Genomic DNA, 16,936 nt, shown 5'->3' with positions numbered 1-16,936 from the left:
CCTTCTATTTGCATGCCTGGTCAAGTCGAGGCACTTTTTCGCATTTATTGCTTGCTGCGGTTAATTCTTTAGCCACTATTCGGATACACAGACGGATTATATACGTGCGTAACTTGAGGGTTGCGAACCTTACCTGCAGATGACCCTTAGTTTAGGCGGTCATTTGCTCTTTTGAGGTAATTTTTCAATCAATTATACAAGACAACCGTTCCCTTACTCCAACCGAAAAATCAGTCGAAAGACACAACTCTTGTTACTATCCCTGCCAATAGAAAGAATAATAAAGGAACCGCTTAAACGTATCGAGATATAATTGCGCGAAAAAACAGATTAAAAAAGTAATTCAAAGCTTTGTTTGACACCTGGATTCTGTCTTGTAAGTCCTCCAGGTGTATAGAGAGTCCATACGTAAACCCTGACAATCGTCACGATTTTTGTGTACATGCGCTATTGAGTCATAGGAAGTTGTGCTGATTCGTCGTGGGAATTTATTTTGTCGCATATTCCATCGTTTTCCACGCAAACGCGTAGGTTTCACTGAGTAGGAGGATGCGGTTAACCATTGAGGAGTGAGACGGGGGTTGGTTTCGAGAAACCGGAAGCTGTTCTGCGAAGTTATAGTGAATAAGTAACAGGTTGACATAGTATGCTCACTATCGTGAACGAAACTGATATCCTAGTGTTATGTACTACGATCCGTTGCTCGATTAAGTGGAATGTTGATTGTACGATCTCTACTCCGAACATGGTTCTACGAGCTTATTTTTTATTGCGAGCGAACAAAAAATGTGGATCATGAGCAGAATTTAGATTACTTGATAAATGGCTAGGAGATACACTTGAGACTCTTTCGAGATGATCAGATTATCGACCTCGGCTTTTCCATACACTTATGATTCTGACACGCGTGATCAGACCGTCTTATCAACGTACACATAGTAAACATTATACACGTATGTATAATGTTTGATTCAGTATCTCGTTTACGTGGAGTTTTATGTATTTCAATAAAAATCCAATGAAACGGACACGGTGTTGCTATATCAAAAAAATGTCATAAAGAAAACTGGAAAGAATAATTTAGAAAAAAGAATTATGTCCTATAACGCATTAATGATTTTATAGTCTGGTTTTTTTAATGAGGAAAAGAAGAAAAAAAATTTGGCCCATGAGGGGATCGAACCCGCGACCTTCGCGTTATTAGCACGACGCTCTAACCAACTGAGCTAATGGGCCAGATGTTAAAGTTTTTCTATTTGACGTTGTTATGCAGCATACATTTGTATATCATATGCATATGGTATTTTAAAAACAATTCCGTATATTGGTAAAGGTTCTGTAATTAATTCGTAATTTTAATAGGGTTCAATGTTGACCGACTTATAAGCTTACAAAACGCTTTCGCTGAACTTTGTTCAATTAGACCTTCTGTAAAATGAATAGGTTGCAAGTCATTGCATTGGAAACAATTGACTGGTAATAAACGTGCATCGCATACTATTGAGAAAAATAGACTGTCTGAACTTTGTGTACCCTTTGGACTTTGAGTATGAATAAGGAATGTCAAATGGAGTTAATAATGTGTTTTGCAATGATAGATATGCTATCGAGAAAAATTTATTAAATAAACGAAACTCTTAGGACTTACTCAGTCCTAGTTTTATTTTGGTAACTTTAGATTGGATATATTTGAGAAACAATGTACAAAATCGAAAATGCAATAGAAATAAATCAACTCAAATTGATCAATTTATAATAAATCTGTGTATAAGCGTATGCCAAGACAAGATATATGCAAATAAGTGGTGGAACAAGTTTAACTCCTCTATGAATTTACTTCATGATCGAACAAAAATTATATGACGATATGAAATAAACGTAAATATTTGCATGTATTCACTTAATAATTTTTTGTTTTCGAATTAACCCGCCACTTTCTTAAACCTTTGTACAGTGCCAATTCACGTAGTGAGAAAAAACTTAAATTGATCATCAAAATTATCTACGGATGATAATTGCAAAGATTTGTTATTTTGACATAAGTGGCATCACACAATTAAACCCATTAGAATATTAATTTCGCGTCATTTCATATACCAAAAAAACATAGTTGGTTTTGATTAACTGTTTGAGCGTTTTACCATTACTGCAGTTAACGCTGTACGAACTCTTCAACGGAGCCTCAATATTTTACCAAAAGAGGCGCCAGTGAAACTCAAAATCATAATGGGTTGAGATTATGGCAATCTAACATGGGTTAGATCTTCAATATCATTATAAATGTATTGTCATAAATTTTGAGACATTGACTTTCGATTTATTCAAGTTTTCTCTTGTTCTAATTTTTAGGTCTTACGAAAGTTTATCAAGATTTCTTAAATTTTCACATTGTTTTCAAATATTATTGATTCCAAAATAAAGCTATTATAATATTCGTTTTTCCACCTTTATTCAAGCCTATATAAGATACAAATTCCAACAATATTATTATTTAAAACCAATATGATGTCACCCTTTTAAATTTTGTCTTCTGAAATTTGCCACAAAAGAAAATCTTGTCCCGCCATCTTTCGACGAATCGCCGATCAACTTTTATTTTGCGATAAAAGATAAAATCCAATCGGATCGTAGAGTTGTTGTTGCATCAGGTATCCTTGCAAATTGTCCGATATGTATACGAGGGATTTACAAAGAGACGTGAGTTAGATAACTAAAGAAGAAAACGGTGTTTCTCAGTTAGGACATTTTCAAGATAATATGTGAATTGTACCAGCACGGTAACTAATTGAATAAATTTGGCATTCAGAGAGATCATAACCTGCACGTTACCATTTTTTTTTCAGATGTTTTGCTTGAAATATATGAGAAGTGTTAAGCACCCTTCGTTACTCAACTTTTTCTCGAGGAATCGCTATTCCAGACGAAGTGATAAGAACACTAGCACGTATAAAGTTGTTAAAACGGACACTGAAAATCTAGATGGTAAATTGTTGTGTGTTGTGCTATCATATGACGGAGGCTGGGTTATTTCTGACCCAGGGTGTCATATACTTTATTTAGTTTTATAACTCTATAGTTATGCGTGTTAGGTATAAGTTGAGGCAACTATGAATTCTGGAAACTATCCATGTGATAGACATTCTTTATACTTCTACAGCGGTAACTTAAGATCTTTAAAAGACAAATCTCTTCATATTTTGTTGATTTTAGATGTGGATGGAACTGTTCTTGATATTAACTCCAATTGGGAGTTGCTGACACCTAGAGGTTTTCGCTTTTACCTGCCAGGAAGCGTTGGGCCTGGTTGGTCTGATGTAACCACTACCGCACAGGTCAGAACACAATTGTTAGATCTTTCTAACAACAATAATAATGACAATAGTGAACGAATTTCGGTTGACTGCGCGGGCGTGCGACCGACACTCCGTTACACTGCCCAAGAATGCCCATTCTTGCTAAGAAAAGGTATAGAAGAACTTTTTCCTGGATGTCTAGACGCTGGTTCCCCGCAACTTACGATAATTACTATTTCTCAAAAAATAAGTAGCAGAGGCTCTAGATGGAGCAAAGAAGTAGAAACTGAGGAACTTGCTAAATACGTGAGTATTTCAACAAGATTCATACAGCAATCTGAAAATAGAAAAAAGATTGATCACAACAGCAATCATGATTAATTTAAATCAGGCGTTCTCTCATTCTTCTGGCAGTTCGTACTGGCCGCATACGACATTTGTTCCAAGCTGAAAATGATCGGATATTGGGCCGATTTTATCAATCCCTTCAGCGGACAGCCCCACCTGAGCTTGCAAAAGAACAATACCTTGTACAAGACGGACGAGCGCTTTCGTTGCTTAGGATTTAAAATAGTGCATAGAAAGAATTGTAAAGTTATTTTACATGATAATAACCATAAGAACTTTATAGGTGAGTAGGGTATTTTAAAATTTATTGATAATAATAAGGAAACCGCAATATCTGTGTACATTGTAGGAAGTCTCTACACTACGGCGCCGGCGAGTACGGCATTTTTAAAGGAGATATTACGCAATTGCGAGCTCGCGAATCTTCAGGATGCTTAATTAATTGTAAGCAAAGAGTGTCAATAGAGTGTGGTTGCGTTTAATCGAAAGGCAATCTTTGGTTCATCGCGAATGCGATACAAATTTTCTCCGCAATCCTGTATAAAACTTGAGCAGAAATAATATCATTAAAAATCATCAAGAGTCAACGTTTTTCCATGTCTGAATGAATAATTCCGTTCGCTCTCTCTCTCTATTTCACTCTTTCTAACGCCTTTTCCAACGCTAACACTTATACATAATTAATTATTCTATGATTCGTATAAGTTTACATTGTAGGTAACTAATACCACCGACAGGATAAACGTTTCATACTTTTCGTATGCGTTCGTAATCTAAGCGATGCAAAATGGTCGATTTGTACGAACTCTTCGTCTCGTGACTGGCAATGAGATTGCGAGCGTACCACGCGAGTGTAATACATATCTAATTATAATGTAGAAGCCCGACCAGGTCCGGACATGATATAGAATACAAGACAAGACTGTTAGTCGACCTCCAATTTCCTAAATGACCCGGGTATACCGTTCAAATCATCTTTGATGGGGAATCGGCAATCTCCCGATGAAATATCTATGTACATATCATCAAGTGCCTTTATCTGATCCCGTTGGGCTCTCAGCGTCTCCTTGAATTTGGCTGCAACAAAACAATGAGGCATTAGTTTTTTTAATTCCCAAAATCGAATTATAGAGCGAACGTACCGATCATTTCAGAAAGCGGAACCTCTCCCCCGTACTCTTTTGGCAGAATTTTAGGATCGATCGCCTCCTTTAATTCCTCTAAGCTCTTGTGCACCTAATCGGAACGAGAAAAACAGGATGAGAGAATTTCGGGTTACCTACAGACAGAACTTAAATATATGTACCGAGATGCGGGCCTTCAGCTTGTCGTTGAGAAGCGAAATAGCGAATTCAATGATCTTGTTCGCACAGCTCGGAATGTTAATGAAGTGCGTCTCCTTGTGTCTCATGGGCGTGCTGTTTTGAATGCACCGCAGCATGTTACGTATGTCCGTGAGAGACCAGGCGCTCAGGTGGCCCATGGTTAGCCCGGACTCGTCATTGACATGGGTGTACCCGCGGATTTGATTCTCTTCGTCGTCCATGAGAGCCTCAACGACCAAACTATGTGCCCGCGCCATTTGCGCGGACGTGTATTTGTAAGGATCAAAACGACCTTGAACGGAGGATAAACAGATGAAAGACAACGCAGAAATGACTCGATAAATGAGAGGAACCTAACAATATTTACCAGCGCAAGAGAGTATAACCCGACGACCGTGTCGATCCCGCTCTGGAAGAGGAACCAGGTAGCCAGCGTCTACAATGGCCTCGATATCCGGGTCTTCAATGTCCAGATTTTGAAACCAGTTCGGGTACACTTGTCTAATTGTCAGATACCGTTCAAGCATCTCTTGTGCCATCGGCAGACTGAACTTCTTGGTCCTGAGGAACCTGAGGAGGAAGGCCGCATCTGTTCTGCACCGTTTGATATTAGGGTGCTTCAAGATCCACTGTCTGAACTGGTCCAATGCCTGTTGTTTGATAATTTCATCCTCGCGGAGCTCGTCACTGGCGACCAACTTGGTCGATTCGGTCAGCGGCTGGCCGTAGTCCTCTTCCGGCGTGTTAGCCATCGCGGTCACGTTTCTTGGGATACCAGCCGATTACTGTCGTTTGAGTTTCCTGAGGCTCGGACTCCGAGTTACCAGCCCCTCTTGCCCCGTTATTGGCGCCGCGCGTCCTCGTTTCAGTCGTTCGAATTTCAAGAGAGCCTGCGAACGGTTACGAGACCTGACGAGTTCTTACGCCATTCCTCGATTCGTCGTCCAAGAGAAAGTCCGGCACCCATCCACGCGCAGGAGAACAGTTGTCCTCGCGGGTCTCCGGCGCGCTTTCTATTGCGCGCGCGCGCGCGCGCGTTAGCGAGCTCCGATCTTCTTGTTGCCGTTCTCTTCTCGGGTCCCGTTAGCCTCGAGCAACGCTCAAAATTCTTCTCCGGTCTTCCTATTTTGATGATTTTTAAGAGCACTGAACGCAACACGTTTCATTTGCAAACTAACCGCAGTCTTTAGCGTCCTTCACGCGACACCGTATGGAAGACCCCAATCTTGTGCTAATTCTCTCTAAACGGTTTTGCAATCGGTTACAGAAAGAGAGAGAGGCGATATTATTTCAACCGCGATCGCACAGTTTCCAAAAGGGAATGATCTGTACCCGGACGTTGCACCTTCCCGACCGACCTGGACTCGAGTAACCCGCCCGTTTGTTTGCTCGATCAATTTAAGGCGTCACTCTTTCCACTCTTACCGCCGTTACTCCCATCGTTGCAGCCTCGTTGCACGCTCTCCTCCAGTTTCCCTTCCGCTTCTGCGTCGGTGCGCCTCGATCTCGATCTCGATCTAGCTCCTTTGCTGCTCCCAGTCCACCCACCCACGCGCAGTTATCCTTCCGCACCGACTGGTCCCAGGAACTTCAATTCAGAAAACAATCGTACATTTTCCCGATCAGGGTCCAGTCTCTATCTTTCTCTCTTTCATTCTCTCTTTCTTTCTCACTGTCTCCGTCAATTCTGATCGGCAGACTTCCACACAGGTGTTCGTTTCGCGAAAAACGCAACAGTGATCGTTCGAAGATTCACTTTCTTCTCGTAATCCTACGGGTCACTTTCACCATGGCTCCACTTTCAGTCGCTTCGCTGAACATTGAAACGGTATCTCCGTTTTTTCGCTGTCTTCCGAGTTGAAGGGACCTTGGATGAAAACCTTGTCCATGTCGAAACCTTGTTGAGAAACGATAGCTCTTCGGCAGGCAGAAAAAGCATGCCTCTGTATGTAGGTTCTCTCGCCGAATTATCTCCTCGTCAACCAGGTTTTTGTCGGGCGAGCACTCGTCACACCGTTTGAACGCGTTAAACGCTTCCGCCACGGTCGACGGTTGCGCGTTACACACGATCGACGTTTCTTTACGTACGCTCGATTGCGCAACCGATCGTGTGTCACGGCGTTTCTCGTCTCGGTGAAAGTTGCGCTTCAGTTGCACTCGAGATCTCGTACCTTTCTACTTGGCCGTGGCATGCACCCTCTTGTGTATTGTGTCGGTGCGTATGCGCTTTCTCGCACCGAATCAGCGATTCATGAAACGCCGTTTAATTCGTTGATCTAATGGACACGCGTTCCAGATTTGTAAACTCCCTTCTTATGCTCGACTTCGAAATTTTTTCTGTTAAAGAAATAAATTAACCACGGCGAGAAAAAAGAAGGAGTAAAAAAAGACGTACGTGATTCAATTGCTCGGGTGGGCGTAATCTCGCTTCATCAGATTTTCTGGAGCCACAGTAGTACCCCGCGGAACAATACTATAATTCTAAGCAACGATCATCGTTGCTCGTCCTTCGCGTAACAATCGCTAGCGTGTCGTAACCGCTTGCGGAAATGGTTGGTGAACCTTCGTGCGGGTGTGAGGAAGATGGGTGAATGAAACACGAATAAACATTGCGTTTCCTTTCGAACAACATGTAATTAGCAATACAACGTAGTCGTATATGCGTATACGTGTGGAAAATAACGTCGGACGAAATGGGGACGAGGCGACTCGCTGGACGTGACCGACGTTCGCGTCTATTCGTCTTTTCTGTGCGACGCGTCGAGTCCAGTAGGTCGCTCGTTGGTCAGGCATCCTACGGATATAGCCTCGGGAGACAGAACGTGCGATCATTTTCTGTACAATACACGCGCATCTAAATGGGAATCGTCGAACGGCATGAACGGGTTGCTGTGACGAAGGGAGGAGAAGCAACGCTTGCGTCTCTGCTCGCTTCTCAGCTACCCCGTTTCGTGCCGTTCTCCCAAACGTGAGGATCACGACGATCGACGGAATCATCTGAGGATCACATTATCGAACGTCAGATCTCGGCTGTCGCGTTGCGCGCTTGACTTTTTGAAAGGGTTCCACGGTAACTTTTTAGCCACGTGGGCGGTAGTGACGGAGCCAGCGGGGCTCGGCTGGCCGGAGGAGACACCGGAAGAGCTGCTCGCGGAAACGCTTCCCTTGTCCTGTTGATTGGCCTTGCCCGGCCTCTGGAACGAGCAAGACTCGTTAGTCGGGTGACGTCCTCGGGGCAGTGGTCACTGTTGCTCACCTTCAAATAGTTTCTGTCCATCGGCGTGACGAGCTTCAAGTTGATGAAGTCGCCTGACTGTTTGATCAGATGGACAACTTGGTCGTGGGATGCCCACTTGACGTCTTTGTCGCCGATACCAACTATAAAGTCGCCTTCTTTCATTCCGCCCAACTGTAAAATCACAGAGTAAAACAATTGCTTCAGTTACAGAAAGAATCGAAAGTTAGGCAAGGAATGCTTACATCGGCCAGGGAATTGTGATCAACAGCTGCTACGATTACGGGAGCATCGCCCCGGACACTGAATCCGAATCCTTCGCCATCTGGGCCCCTTTGAAGTTGTATAAGCCGCGGAGCGGTCCAGTGCCTTTTGGCCGAAAATATGGCTACAGGGCCCAATGATCTGAACAGGTCGTCCACACCATGCTGTCCGAAATCCGGATGCGTGATATTCAGTTGAAATTTGGTGGATGCTGTGCACCAAGAGGAACCAATGTATCGAGAACAATCGCGAACAAAGCTGTCGTTAATGATTCTATCCTTACCGACAATATCTGGAGGATCCAGCAGTCCCCGGAAGTCTTCTTCGTCTCCAATGCCGTTGTAGCTCTCAACGGTAGACTCCTGCACTGCTTTCAAAACTTTGGCGAGTGCTTGCTTCGCTTTCAGGTCTCTGCACATCCTTTGCAGCCTTTGGCTCTCTTCGTGGAGGACCAATGCCTCTCTGAGATGTGCTTTACCTGAAACCAGCGATTAGTACAATGTCGGTTTCATAATTTTGACACAATCTATTGAACCGGTCAAGTGATAGGATTGGCAACTTTTGTTTTAAAGTTACTGAATGAAAATAAAGATTCCTTCATCGAAAATAATTGTAATATTATAATAAAAATGACGGATGGTCTAAATAAATACAGTATTTTCGTCATTAAAAAATTGTAGGGCCAGCTAGGTTAGTATTACATAAGAAAACACCACGGTACACACCTAGTAATTTCCTTTCGTTTTCATCGCGCGGTACGCTAGCATCCAGCTGTGTTTTGCCGTCGCTTTTCTGAGCGTGTTCGAGCGCGATCTTCGTCTCCGCTCGCCATTCGGCTATCGGTCGTTCGAATAGACCAAGCGCAAGATGCTTGTGAGCTAGTGCTAGGTGATGTTCGCGTTTCACTAGGATTAACGAGATCCAGGTTTCTGGAACGTAGTCCCGGACTGGTTCCCGTGAAATCAGTCCGTGGACATCATTATAGACTGCAGCTACCTGTAAGGCAGACGTGTTGAGTAAGACCGCTTGAACTAACGTAGGGTTCGCTTTACACAATCGTTACACATTAGAATTCATTACCTGCGACGCTTCCTGCGCCAGATCCAAGGAAACGTCCACGTTTCTCCCCTCGGAAGATTGTAGTTCCAGCTTCTCGAATAAGCACTCCCTCGCTTGGGCCTGCAAAAGAAAAAGGTATCGATTGGTACTTCTGCGATTGGACGATAATAATCAGCCGATTGCAACACAATCGTTACCAGCATCAATTGGACAAGCATCTCGAGCATGTCCGGTCCAAGGTCCATGCTCGGGGCGTTCGTGAAGTTCTCATGTATGTAACGGAAGGTACCGGCTGCCCTGAGAAATGCGTCGATCGCCTGATCCAAGCCCCTGGCCGATCGACGATCCTGCTTCGCTGCCAGCTGGGTGTACAATGCTCCAGCATTAAAAAGCACCGAGGCCTTCTCAAATGCAACTGTTCGTTGACAGCTTGGCACTCCTGTCAAGGAATCGAACCACTCGAAATAGATTCCCAAGCTACGATCAGGTGGGAAGAATCGCCGCTCGACGAAGTACAGTTGGTTGTAATAGCGGAGCAACAGTGCAATGCCAGCTGTGTCCCTGGTTGGTGTTCGAGTTGCCTGAAATTGCGTTGCCATTAGTAAATTTGGATTTTAAATTGTTTGGGTAACATCTAAATTTTGTTACCTGTCTGGTCTCCATGAGATCCGCGATGGCTTCCTCGTATTTGCCTCCATCTTCGCTGTAGTGCTCGAGAATAAAGTCCTGAAAACGGAGCGCGTCGAGAACATAGTTGAAATTGTAAGGTCGATAATCGGGTGCCTAGCAACCGCAAATAGGTTTCCAAAAGGAGTCGATTGCGTTCGTTGGAAAATTGGGGAGACGTCCGAAACAGACATGACCGAGATCACGCTCGATCTCATACGGAAACGGTCCGAGCATAATGAAGGCGAGATCAGTACGTTGGAGGAAATCGCTTTGCATCAGGAGAACATCAACAAGATCGAGGTACTCGATCATGTGTGCAGACACTTGAAGATTTTGTTGCTGCAGAACAATCTAATCGCTAGAATCGAGAACCTGAATAGATTAAAGCGATTGGAGTATCTGAACCTGGCGTTGAACAACATAGAAGTGATCGAGAACCTGGAGGGTCTGGAGAGTTTGAAGAAGCTCGACCTGACTGTCAATTTTATCGGTGATCTACGCGGTGTCCGAAAGCTGAGGTAAAACGAGACACGGTGATACTGAATGTCGCTTTAATAATATTAGTTTTCTATGATTAGATGTAACGAAAACTTGGAGCAACTGTTCCTAGTGGGAAATCCCTGTACGGACTACGACGGGTATAGGGATTACACGATTGCCATATTGCCGCAGTTGAAGGAGCTGGATGGAACAATAATCGAGAGGTCCGAACGTATTAGGGCGCTGCAACGTTACGGCAAGATCGAGGGAGAAATCATCAGGCGTTACCGGGAATATAAACAAATCAGGGAAATAGACAGAATCCGAGGAAACACGAAAGTAGAAGCCGTTAGAGCCAAGAGCGACAGCGAAAGTGAAGAGGAGAATGATCAGTTTTGGAAACAAGTCAGTCGCCATACGCCAGAAGAGCGTGTGATTATAGCCGAGCGAACATTGCGGAAGGAAGAACGAAGGGATAAACGCGCTAACCAGGGCAATCGGATCGTTTATACACCGAAATTATTCAGTCCTGAAGGAAGGCCTTATAACATGAACCAGCCGAAAATTCCTTTTACATTAAACGTCGAAGAACGCGATGCCGTCGTTTTAGAGGTCCAGATGTACAAGTACGTGAAAGTTCTATCCTTGCTGTACCTGTTGCATGATGAATGGAAAAAACCTGTTGATTTTCAGATTTCTGGATACAGGCTACGTCGACGTAGACGTACAGCCCGAGTACATTCGAGTCACAATCAAGGGAAAGATTCTGCAGCTGACTCTGCCCTGCGAGGTGTCAGTGGAAGGTAGCACGGCCGTGAGAAACTCGACGAACGGTAAGTTGGTGGTGACGATGCCGCGACTCGCACCCTTGCCTATTATAGGCAAAAGAAATCCAGACAAAAACGAAAAGAAGACTGTCAATGAGGGTGTATCACGACAACGATCGTCGACAACGATGCGAGAATACTTGGAGATCGGTCCGGCGAAGGATGATATTGATTTCTCGAGGATTGTCTCTCCCGAGCAGAGGAAAATGACTCCGGTGAATACCGACCTGAGAATCGAGTGCAACGATTGGGACAATCCGGACGTTCCAGCTCTGGAGTAGCGTATGGAAACTCACTCACCTTGAACGGATCCCGGAAGTCGATATCTTTGGTTTCCTTTAGTCCCAGGGGTATCATCGGCATCGCGGGTTCCACGCTAGAAGCAAGCGAATGCGACATGAGATGCTCGTCACGGACTTGAAGCCCGGTCGATTGAGTTCCCACCAACCTGTCGACATTCTGGTAAAGCTCTACCGAGCTGTTCAGCTCGGCGAGCTGTTCCTTCAGCAGCTGCAGATTCGAGTTCACGAAGCTTAGTTCCAAAGCCACAGTTTCCCGAAGCTTTCTGTTTGTAGTCGCCCTGAAAAGCGAACCAGCATGAGCACACTTGCTTGAAAGATTGGAACAATATGCATGGTCGTCGAGTCTCTTACTTGAACAGATTTTCCGCGCCAGCTCGAAGCCGCAGCTCCTTGTTGATCTCTTGGTTGAGTTTGCTTCGTTTATTCTGCAATTTTCCCCGGCAAGTGGCAACCCGTGGATCGGAGCCCTGTGCAAACGATCGTGGTTAGAAGCAGCAATCTAGTAGAGGGGTACGCGTCCGAATCGAAAGAGAGGAGCAGGATACGGCGTCGACAAAATTACGGAAGGGAACGCGCGCGCGCCGATCGGACCGCGACCGGAAGGTAAAGAAAGGCAACCGTCTGAGGAGACACCGTGCACGCTAGGACGAGCAAGTTCCTTCCGGATCTCTGATACCGGTTCCTCGCGTTTGTCCTCACCCCCAGAGATTTTCTCGTCGCTGAGGATTCTCGAATAATCTCTAGGTCCTCCGATCGTGACGGTTTTTCGATGCGCGAAAATGGCGGTGGCGTCTGCGACAACGACGATGACGACGACGACGACGCCGCATTTCCACAGTCCGTCCTCCTCTTCTCCCGTCCGTCCAATGGAGGGCTCGGCGGGGACGCGCGATTCTTCGACAGAGGCGCGTAACAAGTCCACTTCAACATAGTACTCGGTCCCGCAGCCGCATCGTTTCGCCTTTATGCCTTGTCCGCTCGAAACTGCGAATCGGAAAGTGGCTTTTTCGTTGATCGAGGGCGAGTGCGTGACCAAGTACAAACGGAAACGGAGACTTGGAGAAGGCAGAAACGAAGAAGGGTTCGGGGGAGACACAGAGGAACAGAGGAACACGGGGAACCCTTCTGCGCTTTCGAAGGCAGCGTCGGTTGTGTCACCGTGACCGTGTTTCGATCAGACTGGTCCCGCGATTCTTCGAGGCACTCCGAGACGCATACGAGGCGAAACGCAACGCAACGATTCGTTCGGCGTTCGTGATCCACCGTTTCCACCAAGTGCTTCGACTCTTCCGCTCGTCGATCAATTATGAGGAATCGACGCGCTGGACGGTGGAGGACGGCCGGCAGGCCGGTCGTTCGCCGATGATTTTCGAGATTACCGTTTAGCGACCGACGTCCACGGGAAATCTCTCTCGCGCAACACCATTCCCGTGGGCGAGGGGAGAACGAGGGGGATCCCAGCGGCGAGTTGGACCGATTCCGCGGGGCCAGCCGACTCTCGGTGAAAGGAGAGAAACGTCGCGGGGCCTCACGGTGGGGCGAAGGATAAGGAACGCTTTATTTGCTCCGGCAACGCACGGCATCCGCGTATCGCGGATATTTGAAGGTCGGCTCCGGAGCCCGTCGATCGGGCCCCGCGTCTCGGTGCCCATCGGTCCGAAATCCACGGTCCGGCGCGCTCGGACATGGAAACCAACGATGGAATGGACGCGGAGGGAGTTCGCGGAGCTCCGCGGAGGGAGACCAGACCGATCGCGTTCAGAGGCGAGGAACGAGAAACCGGGACGGAAGCGGAACCGCGGTGTGCGTCGGGAAGAAGCGGGAAACGCGGTCGAAGACCTTCGCGCGAGCAGGTTTCATCCGAACGAGACTATCCGAGGGAACGAGTTCCGAGATGTACGCGCTCCGCTAACGGGATCCCGATACTCGTATCATCCATTTTCAGTATCTCGGCGATCGGACCCGCCGCGGTGATTTGTTATATTTCGTCTCTATACAATCGGGAGTTAACCACGATTGGATCGAAACGCACCAAGCGGACAACCGGGCACGCTCTACCGGGTCCGAGGCACGCAGCGCGCGTTACAACAGGAAACGCTCCCAACTCCTCACTCGACCGTTTCAACGTTCTCCTTCGACGCGTTGCCAACGATAACGTACGCTTGGAGGAATTTCCCGCGAGCGTTCTACGATGTAACGCGTCTTCAAGAACCTCTTGAGTTCTGGAAAGGTCGGGACGCGTCGAGTTGCGAAAGATCGCGAGGCTTCGCCGCGATTGCACGCAATTTACCTGCAACTTTAGATCCGGTAAGATCAACATGGTTCTGGATTCGATCGGTATATCGTTACTGGACCCGTGAGCGTCTAGTGATCGTTCGCTGATCGTCCCGTTTTCGGTCGGGTCTCTCGCAAGCTGCGAACACACTCCGGAATCCTGGGACGCGTCGAGGAAACGACTCGCTACGGAGAACGACATTCGTTAGATCCACCAGCCCGGAGCAATCGCGGTCTCGCGATCGCACTCGCGACACATCGATCGGTTCATCGTCCCGGTTACATAGTTTGTCGAACGATTACTGGAATCCGCAAGATAGAGAGAGAGAAAGAGAGAAGGAGAGAGAGAGAGAGAGAGAGAGAGAGAGAACGAGAGATAGACAGAAAGAGAGAGAAAGAGAACGATCTCCAGCAGATGGAGAAGACACGCGGGTCGCGGCACTGACAATCGTCGCGGAACACCGTCGTCGAGTCTCGCAAACGAACGCGAGGCAGATACACAGTACACGGTATGCCCGACGTTTCCTCTTTCCTCCACGAAGCGTTTCTTTTCTACGGGAAAGCGGAATTCCCAGGGCCGAAGAACGGTGTTGCGTTCGCATCAAGGAGGGAGAATGCTGGGTCGGAGAGGGAGAGAGAAAAACAGAGAGAGAAAGGAGCGGGAGGAGGAGAAGATTGAACGAGAAGATCCACGGATCTAGAGTCGACTGTTGTCGATCGACGCGCACCGCGCAGCACGCACCGCGCACCACGAACACGGGCCAACGGTTGCTCACCTTCCGCGATGAATCTCTTCGGGTTGCCTACCGATCGGGCCCTTCGGTTGCGTTCGGTTAGCTTCGTCGCTTCTCGCCTTAACCCGACAAACTCCGCCTTTGCTCGGGCCCCGTCGTAGTGCACCGGGGCCGTACCTTCTACGTTTGTAGGCCCTAGGCACTCCGAGTTGGACCCGTCATCTCCTCTTTTTTCCTCAGATGTCATCCGTAGTCGCGATCTCAGCTTTTTCGTGATTATTAGATAGATCATTCAATAGTAGAAAGTTCCGCTTCATCAACTATCGGCGCTTATTCCAAACCGAGTATTTTGAGATTTCGTGATTCGATCGGCAGTTTTCAGACCTGACCTACACAGACGGTTATAATGACTGCCCCACCACCGCGGCCGTTCGAGACCGCTGACATTTCGGGGGCTTGGAGCGAGATGGACAGCTGTTGCAACTGGTTGTTAGATCCAGGGTAAACTTTTTTTTCCACGTGAACCAGGCCAAGAATGTGGATAAGAATTATGTCAAGCTATTCGTTTCGTATCTTTTGGGTTCACCAATCGGTACTTTAATTAATGAACTCTTCGGATTTGCGATTAGGATCGTGAGTTAGCGCAGGTGCAAATTTTCATCGTCGTCATCCTCATTTACCACTCGTTTTAATTACTACCGCCGATTGTGAACACGGCAGTACGATAATTGGATCTCGCCAAACACGCGATAAATCGATATTCGATCGCGCATGCACGAACGGAGAAAGTCGAAATTTGATCTTCTGCGTTTCACTCTTCGACGATCGATAATTCTGGACGCGTGTATCGGTTCGTTTCCTTTACTTTCTTCCGTAATACTTTCCGTGAGCATTAGCGCACGGTGTCTTATTCGTTTCGAAACTCTCGCGGTTTCAACCCTTAACGGTTAGGAATTCGATTGCACAATGGGAGAGATTAGATCTCCCAAAGTTGTACAAATGTTGACATTCCTTATCGGGTGGATAACGCGGTACTTTATTTCCAACCGCGGTTGGTTATTTCCAACCGTAATGGTTTCGATTTCTACGGCACAAGCGTAACACCTTCACGGAGACAAATAAAAGGATGACAGGTCAAACGTATAAACAGTTGCTACGTCATGGAGACGATAGAAATTGAAACGTAGAAACCGATGATCGCCGTTCGATTGAACATCGCCCGACGTTGGGGATTTGGGGCAATCCCCCCGCAATAAGTCAAGGAAGAAAACGAAAGGACGAACGCGTACTCCATAAATAAGCTGTTCGGGCGACGGTTGGAAGCTCGCCGACGTTACTTACCCGAATGAAACGCGGTTTCAGGGTGTCCTCGTCGGTGATGTCTCCCGATACAATGGGAACGTTCATTGTATTGTTGTCATTGTATCGGACGTGCGGCGAAAACGTGTCACCGTTCGTGCACGAAACCATACGCAGCGTTGAAGGCTGGAGAACGAGTCGAGCAGAAAACTCGCGTGTCGCGGGTGACTATGGGCGGACTACGGAGCGGATTGCGAGCTGATTCGGAACAGACTACGAGCAGACGGGTGCACGGACGATTATCAGTCTCGACATAGGCCACGAGCCTCGGTTCCAGCGTCGATTTTCTGCTGTACGGCCGAGAACTCGACGTCGCTCGCACACCGCGCACACCTTTTCCTTGCCGGACACGAGGTTGGCGGGACGAGCCATCGGTCTGTCCGGAAGGTCTCGTCGAGGTCTCCTGAACGTGACGGACCCACGCATTCAACCACCAGATAGCCACCGAAACGATGCCGACGAGCCGACGTCCGTCGCGCCGGTTCGAACACTAAATGCCAAACACACGTCACTGGGGCATGAAAACTGCCCGCCGATAGGCAACCATACTCGCCTAATACTAGCGACACGCGCCACGCTGCACACGGCTGTCCTACCGTGGAAGGTACTACCAGGCGACTCGCCTCGACTCGACTCGACTGGACTCGACTCGACGTGACACCCGCCTGCCTCCGCACCAATCAACCGTCCTGTCGCAGGTGTGTCGTTCTACAGGGTGCCCACCGCGATCCGATTGATAGATCACATCGCGATCGCACCTCCACTGT

At 47.1% G+C, this 16,936-nt stretch overlaps 3 protein-coding genes and 1 non-coding gene across 4 annotated transcripts; 2 read left to right on the top strand and 2 right to left on the bottom strand.

Moving 5' to 3' along the window:
- Nucleotides 1-1,162: 1,162 nt before the first annotated feature.
- On the bottom strand, nucleotides 1,163-1,236 carry Trnai-aau (transfer RNA isoleucine (anticodon AAU)). The gene has a single exon. It is a non-coding gene; the product is annotated as a tRNA-Ile (tRNA).
- A 1,359-nt stretch (nucleotides 1,237-2,595) lies between these two features.
- On the top strand, nucleotides 2,596-4,128 carry LOC144475639 (cobalamin trafficking protein CblD). The gene is made up of 5 exons (XM_078191729.1): nucleotides 2,596-2,777; nucleotides 2,844-2,982; nucleotides 3,211-3,599; nucleotides 3,708-3,924; nucleotides 3,991-4,128. The coding sequence occupies exons 2-5, from the start codon at nucleotides 2,844-2,846 to the stop codon at nucleotides 4,077-4,079; spliced, it is 834 nt and encodes a 277-aa protein (XP_078047855.1). The 5' UTR covers nucleotides 2,596-2,777; the 3' UTR covers nucleotides 4,080-4,128.
- A 436-nt stretch (nucleotides 4,129-4,564) lies between these two features.
- On the bottom strand, nucleotides 4,565-16,833 carry LOC144475643 (rhophilin-2-like). Its single transcript, XM_078191733.1, has 17 exons — nucleotides 16,152-16,833; nucleotides 14,853-15,199; nucleotides 14,093-14,262; nucleotides 12,154-12,269; nucleotides 11,949-12,080; nucleotides 11,801-11,876; nucleotides 10,173-10,250; nucleotides 9,722-10,105; nucleotides 9,546-9,644; nucleotides 9,191-9,461; nucleotides 8,749-8,943; nucleotides 8,447-8,676; nucleotides 8,193-8,375; nucleotides 5,334-5,697; nucleotides 4,948-5,258; nucleotides 4,784-4,877; nucleotides 4,565-4,718 (listed from the first exon to the last, which is right to left on the bottom strand). Exons 2-17 carry the CDS (start codon nucleotides 15,100-15,102, stop codon nucleotides 4,567-4,569), a joined length of 3,105 nt encoding a protein of 1,034 aa, XP_078047859.1. The 5' UTR covers nucleotides 15,103-15,199; nucleotides 16,152-16,833; the 3' UTR covers nucleotides 4,565-4,566.
- Nucleotides 10,264-11,790, top strand: Tilb (touch insensitive larva B). The gene is made up of 3 exons (XM_078191734.1): nucleotides 10,264-10,711; nucleotides 10,772-11,299; nucleotides 11,367-11,790. Exons 1-3 carry the CDS (start codon nucleotides 10,383-10,385, stop codon nucleotides 11,779-11,781), a joined length of 1,272 nt encoding a protein of 423 aa, XP_078047860.1. The 5' UTR covers nucleotides 10,264-10,382; the 3' UTR covers nucleotides 11,782-11,790.
- Nucleotides 16,834-16,936: the final 103 nt, after the last annotated feature.

This window comes from Augochlora pura, chromosome 10, assembly GCF_028453695.1.
Source record: "Augochlora pura isolate Apur16 chromosome 10, APUR_v2.2.1, whole genome shotgun sequence".
NCBI lineage: Eukaryota > Metazoa > Arthropoda > Insecta > Hymenoptera > Halictidae > Augochlora > Augochlora pura.
This window is presented reverse-complemented; position numbering and strand designations above follow the sequence as displayed.

Coding starts and splice junctions, on each gene's coding strand:
- LOC144475639 (XM_078191729.1), top strand. CDS start 2,844: ATGTTTTGCTTGAAATATATGAGAAGTGTTAAGCACCCTTCGTTACTC. Junction 2,983..3,210: donor GGACACTGAAAATCTAGATG/GTAAATTGTTGT, acceptor TGTTGATTTTAG/ATGTGGATGGAACTGTTCTT. Junction 3,600..3,707: donor CTGAGGAACTTGCTAAATAC/GTGAGTATTTCA, acceptor TTCTTCTGGCAG/TTCGTACTGGCCGCATACGA.
- Tilb (XM_078191734.1), top strand. CDS start 10,383: ATGACCGAGATCACGCTCGATCTCATACGGAAACGGTCCGAGCATAAT. Junction 10,712..10,771: donor CGCGGTGTCCGAAAGCTGAG/GTAAAACGAGAC, acceptor TTCTATGATTAG/ATGTAACGAAAACTTGGAGC. Junction 11,300..11,366: donor TTAGAGGTCCAGATGTACAA/GTACGTGAAAGT, acceptor GTTGATTTTCAG/ATTTCTGGATACAGGCTACG.
- LOC144475643 (XM_078191733.1), bottom strand. CDS start 15,102: ATGATCTATCTAATAATCACGAAAAAGCTGAGATCGCGACTACGGATG. Junction 11,877..11,948: donor CTTTACCAGAATGTCGACAG/GTTGGTGGGAAC, acceptor GCTTGCTTCTAG/CGTGGAACCCGCGATGCCGA. Junction 4,719..4,783: donor TCCGCTTTCTGAAATGATCG/GTACGTTCGCTC, acceptor GTTTTGTTGCAG/CCAAATTCAAGGAGACGCTG.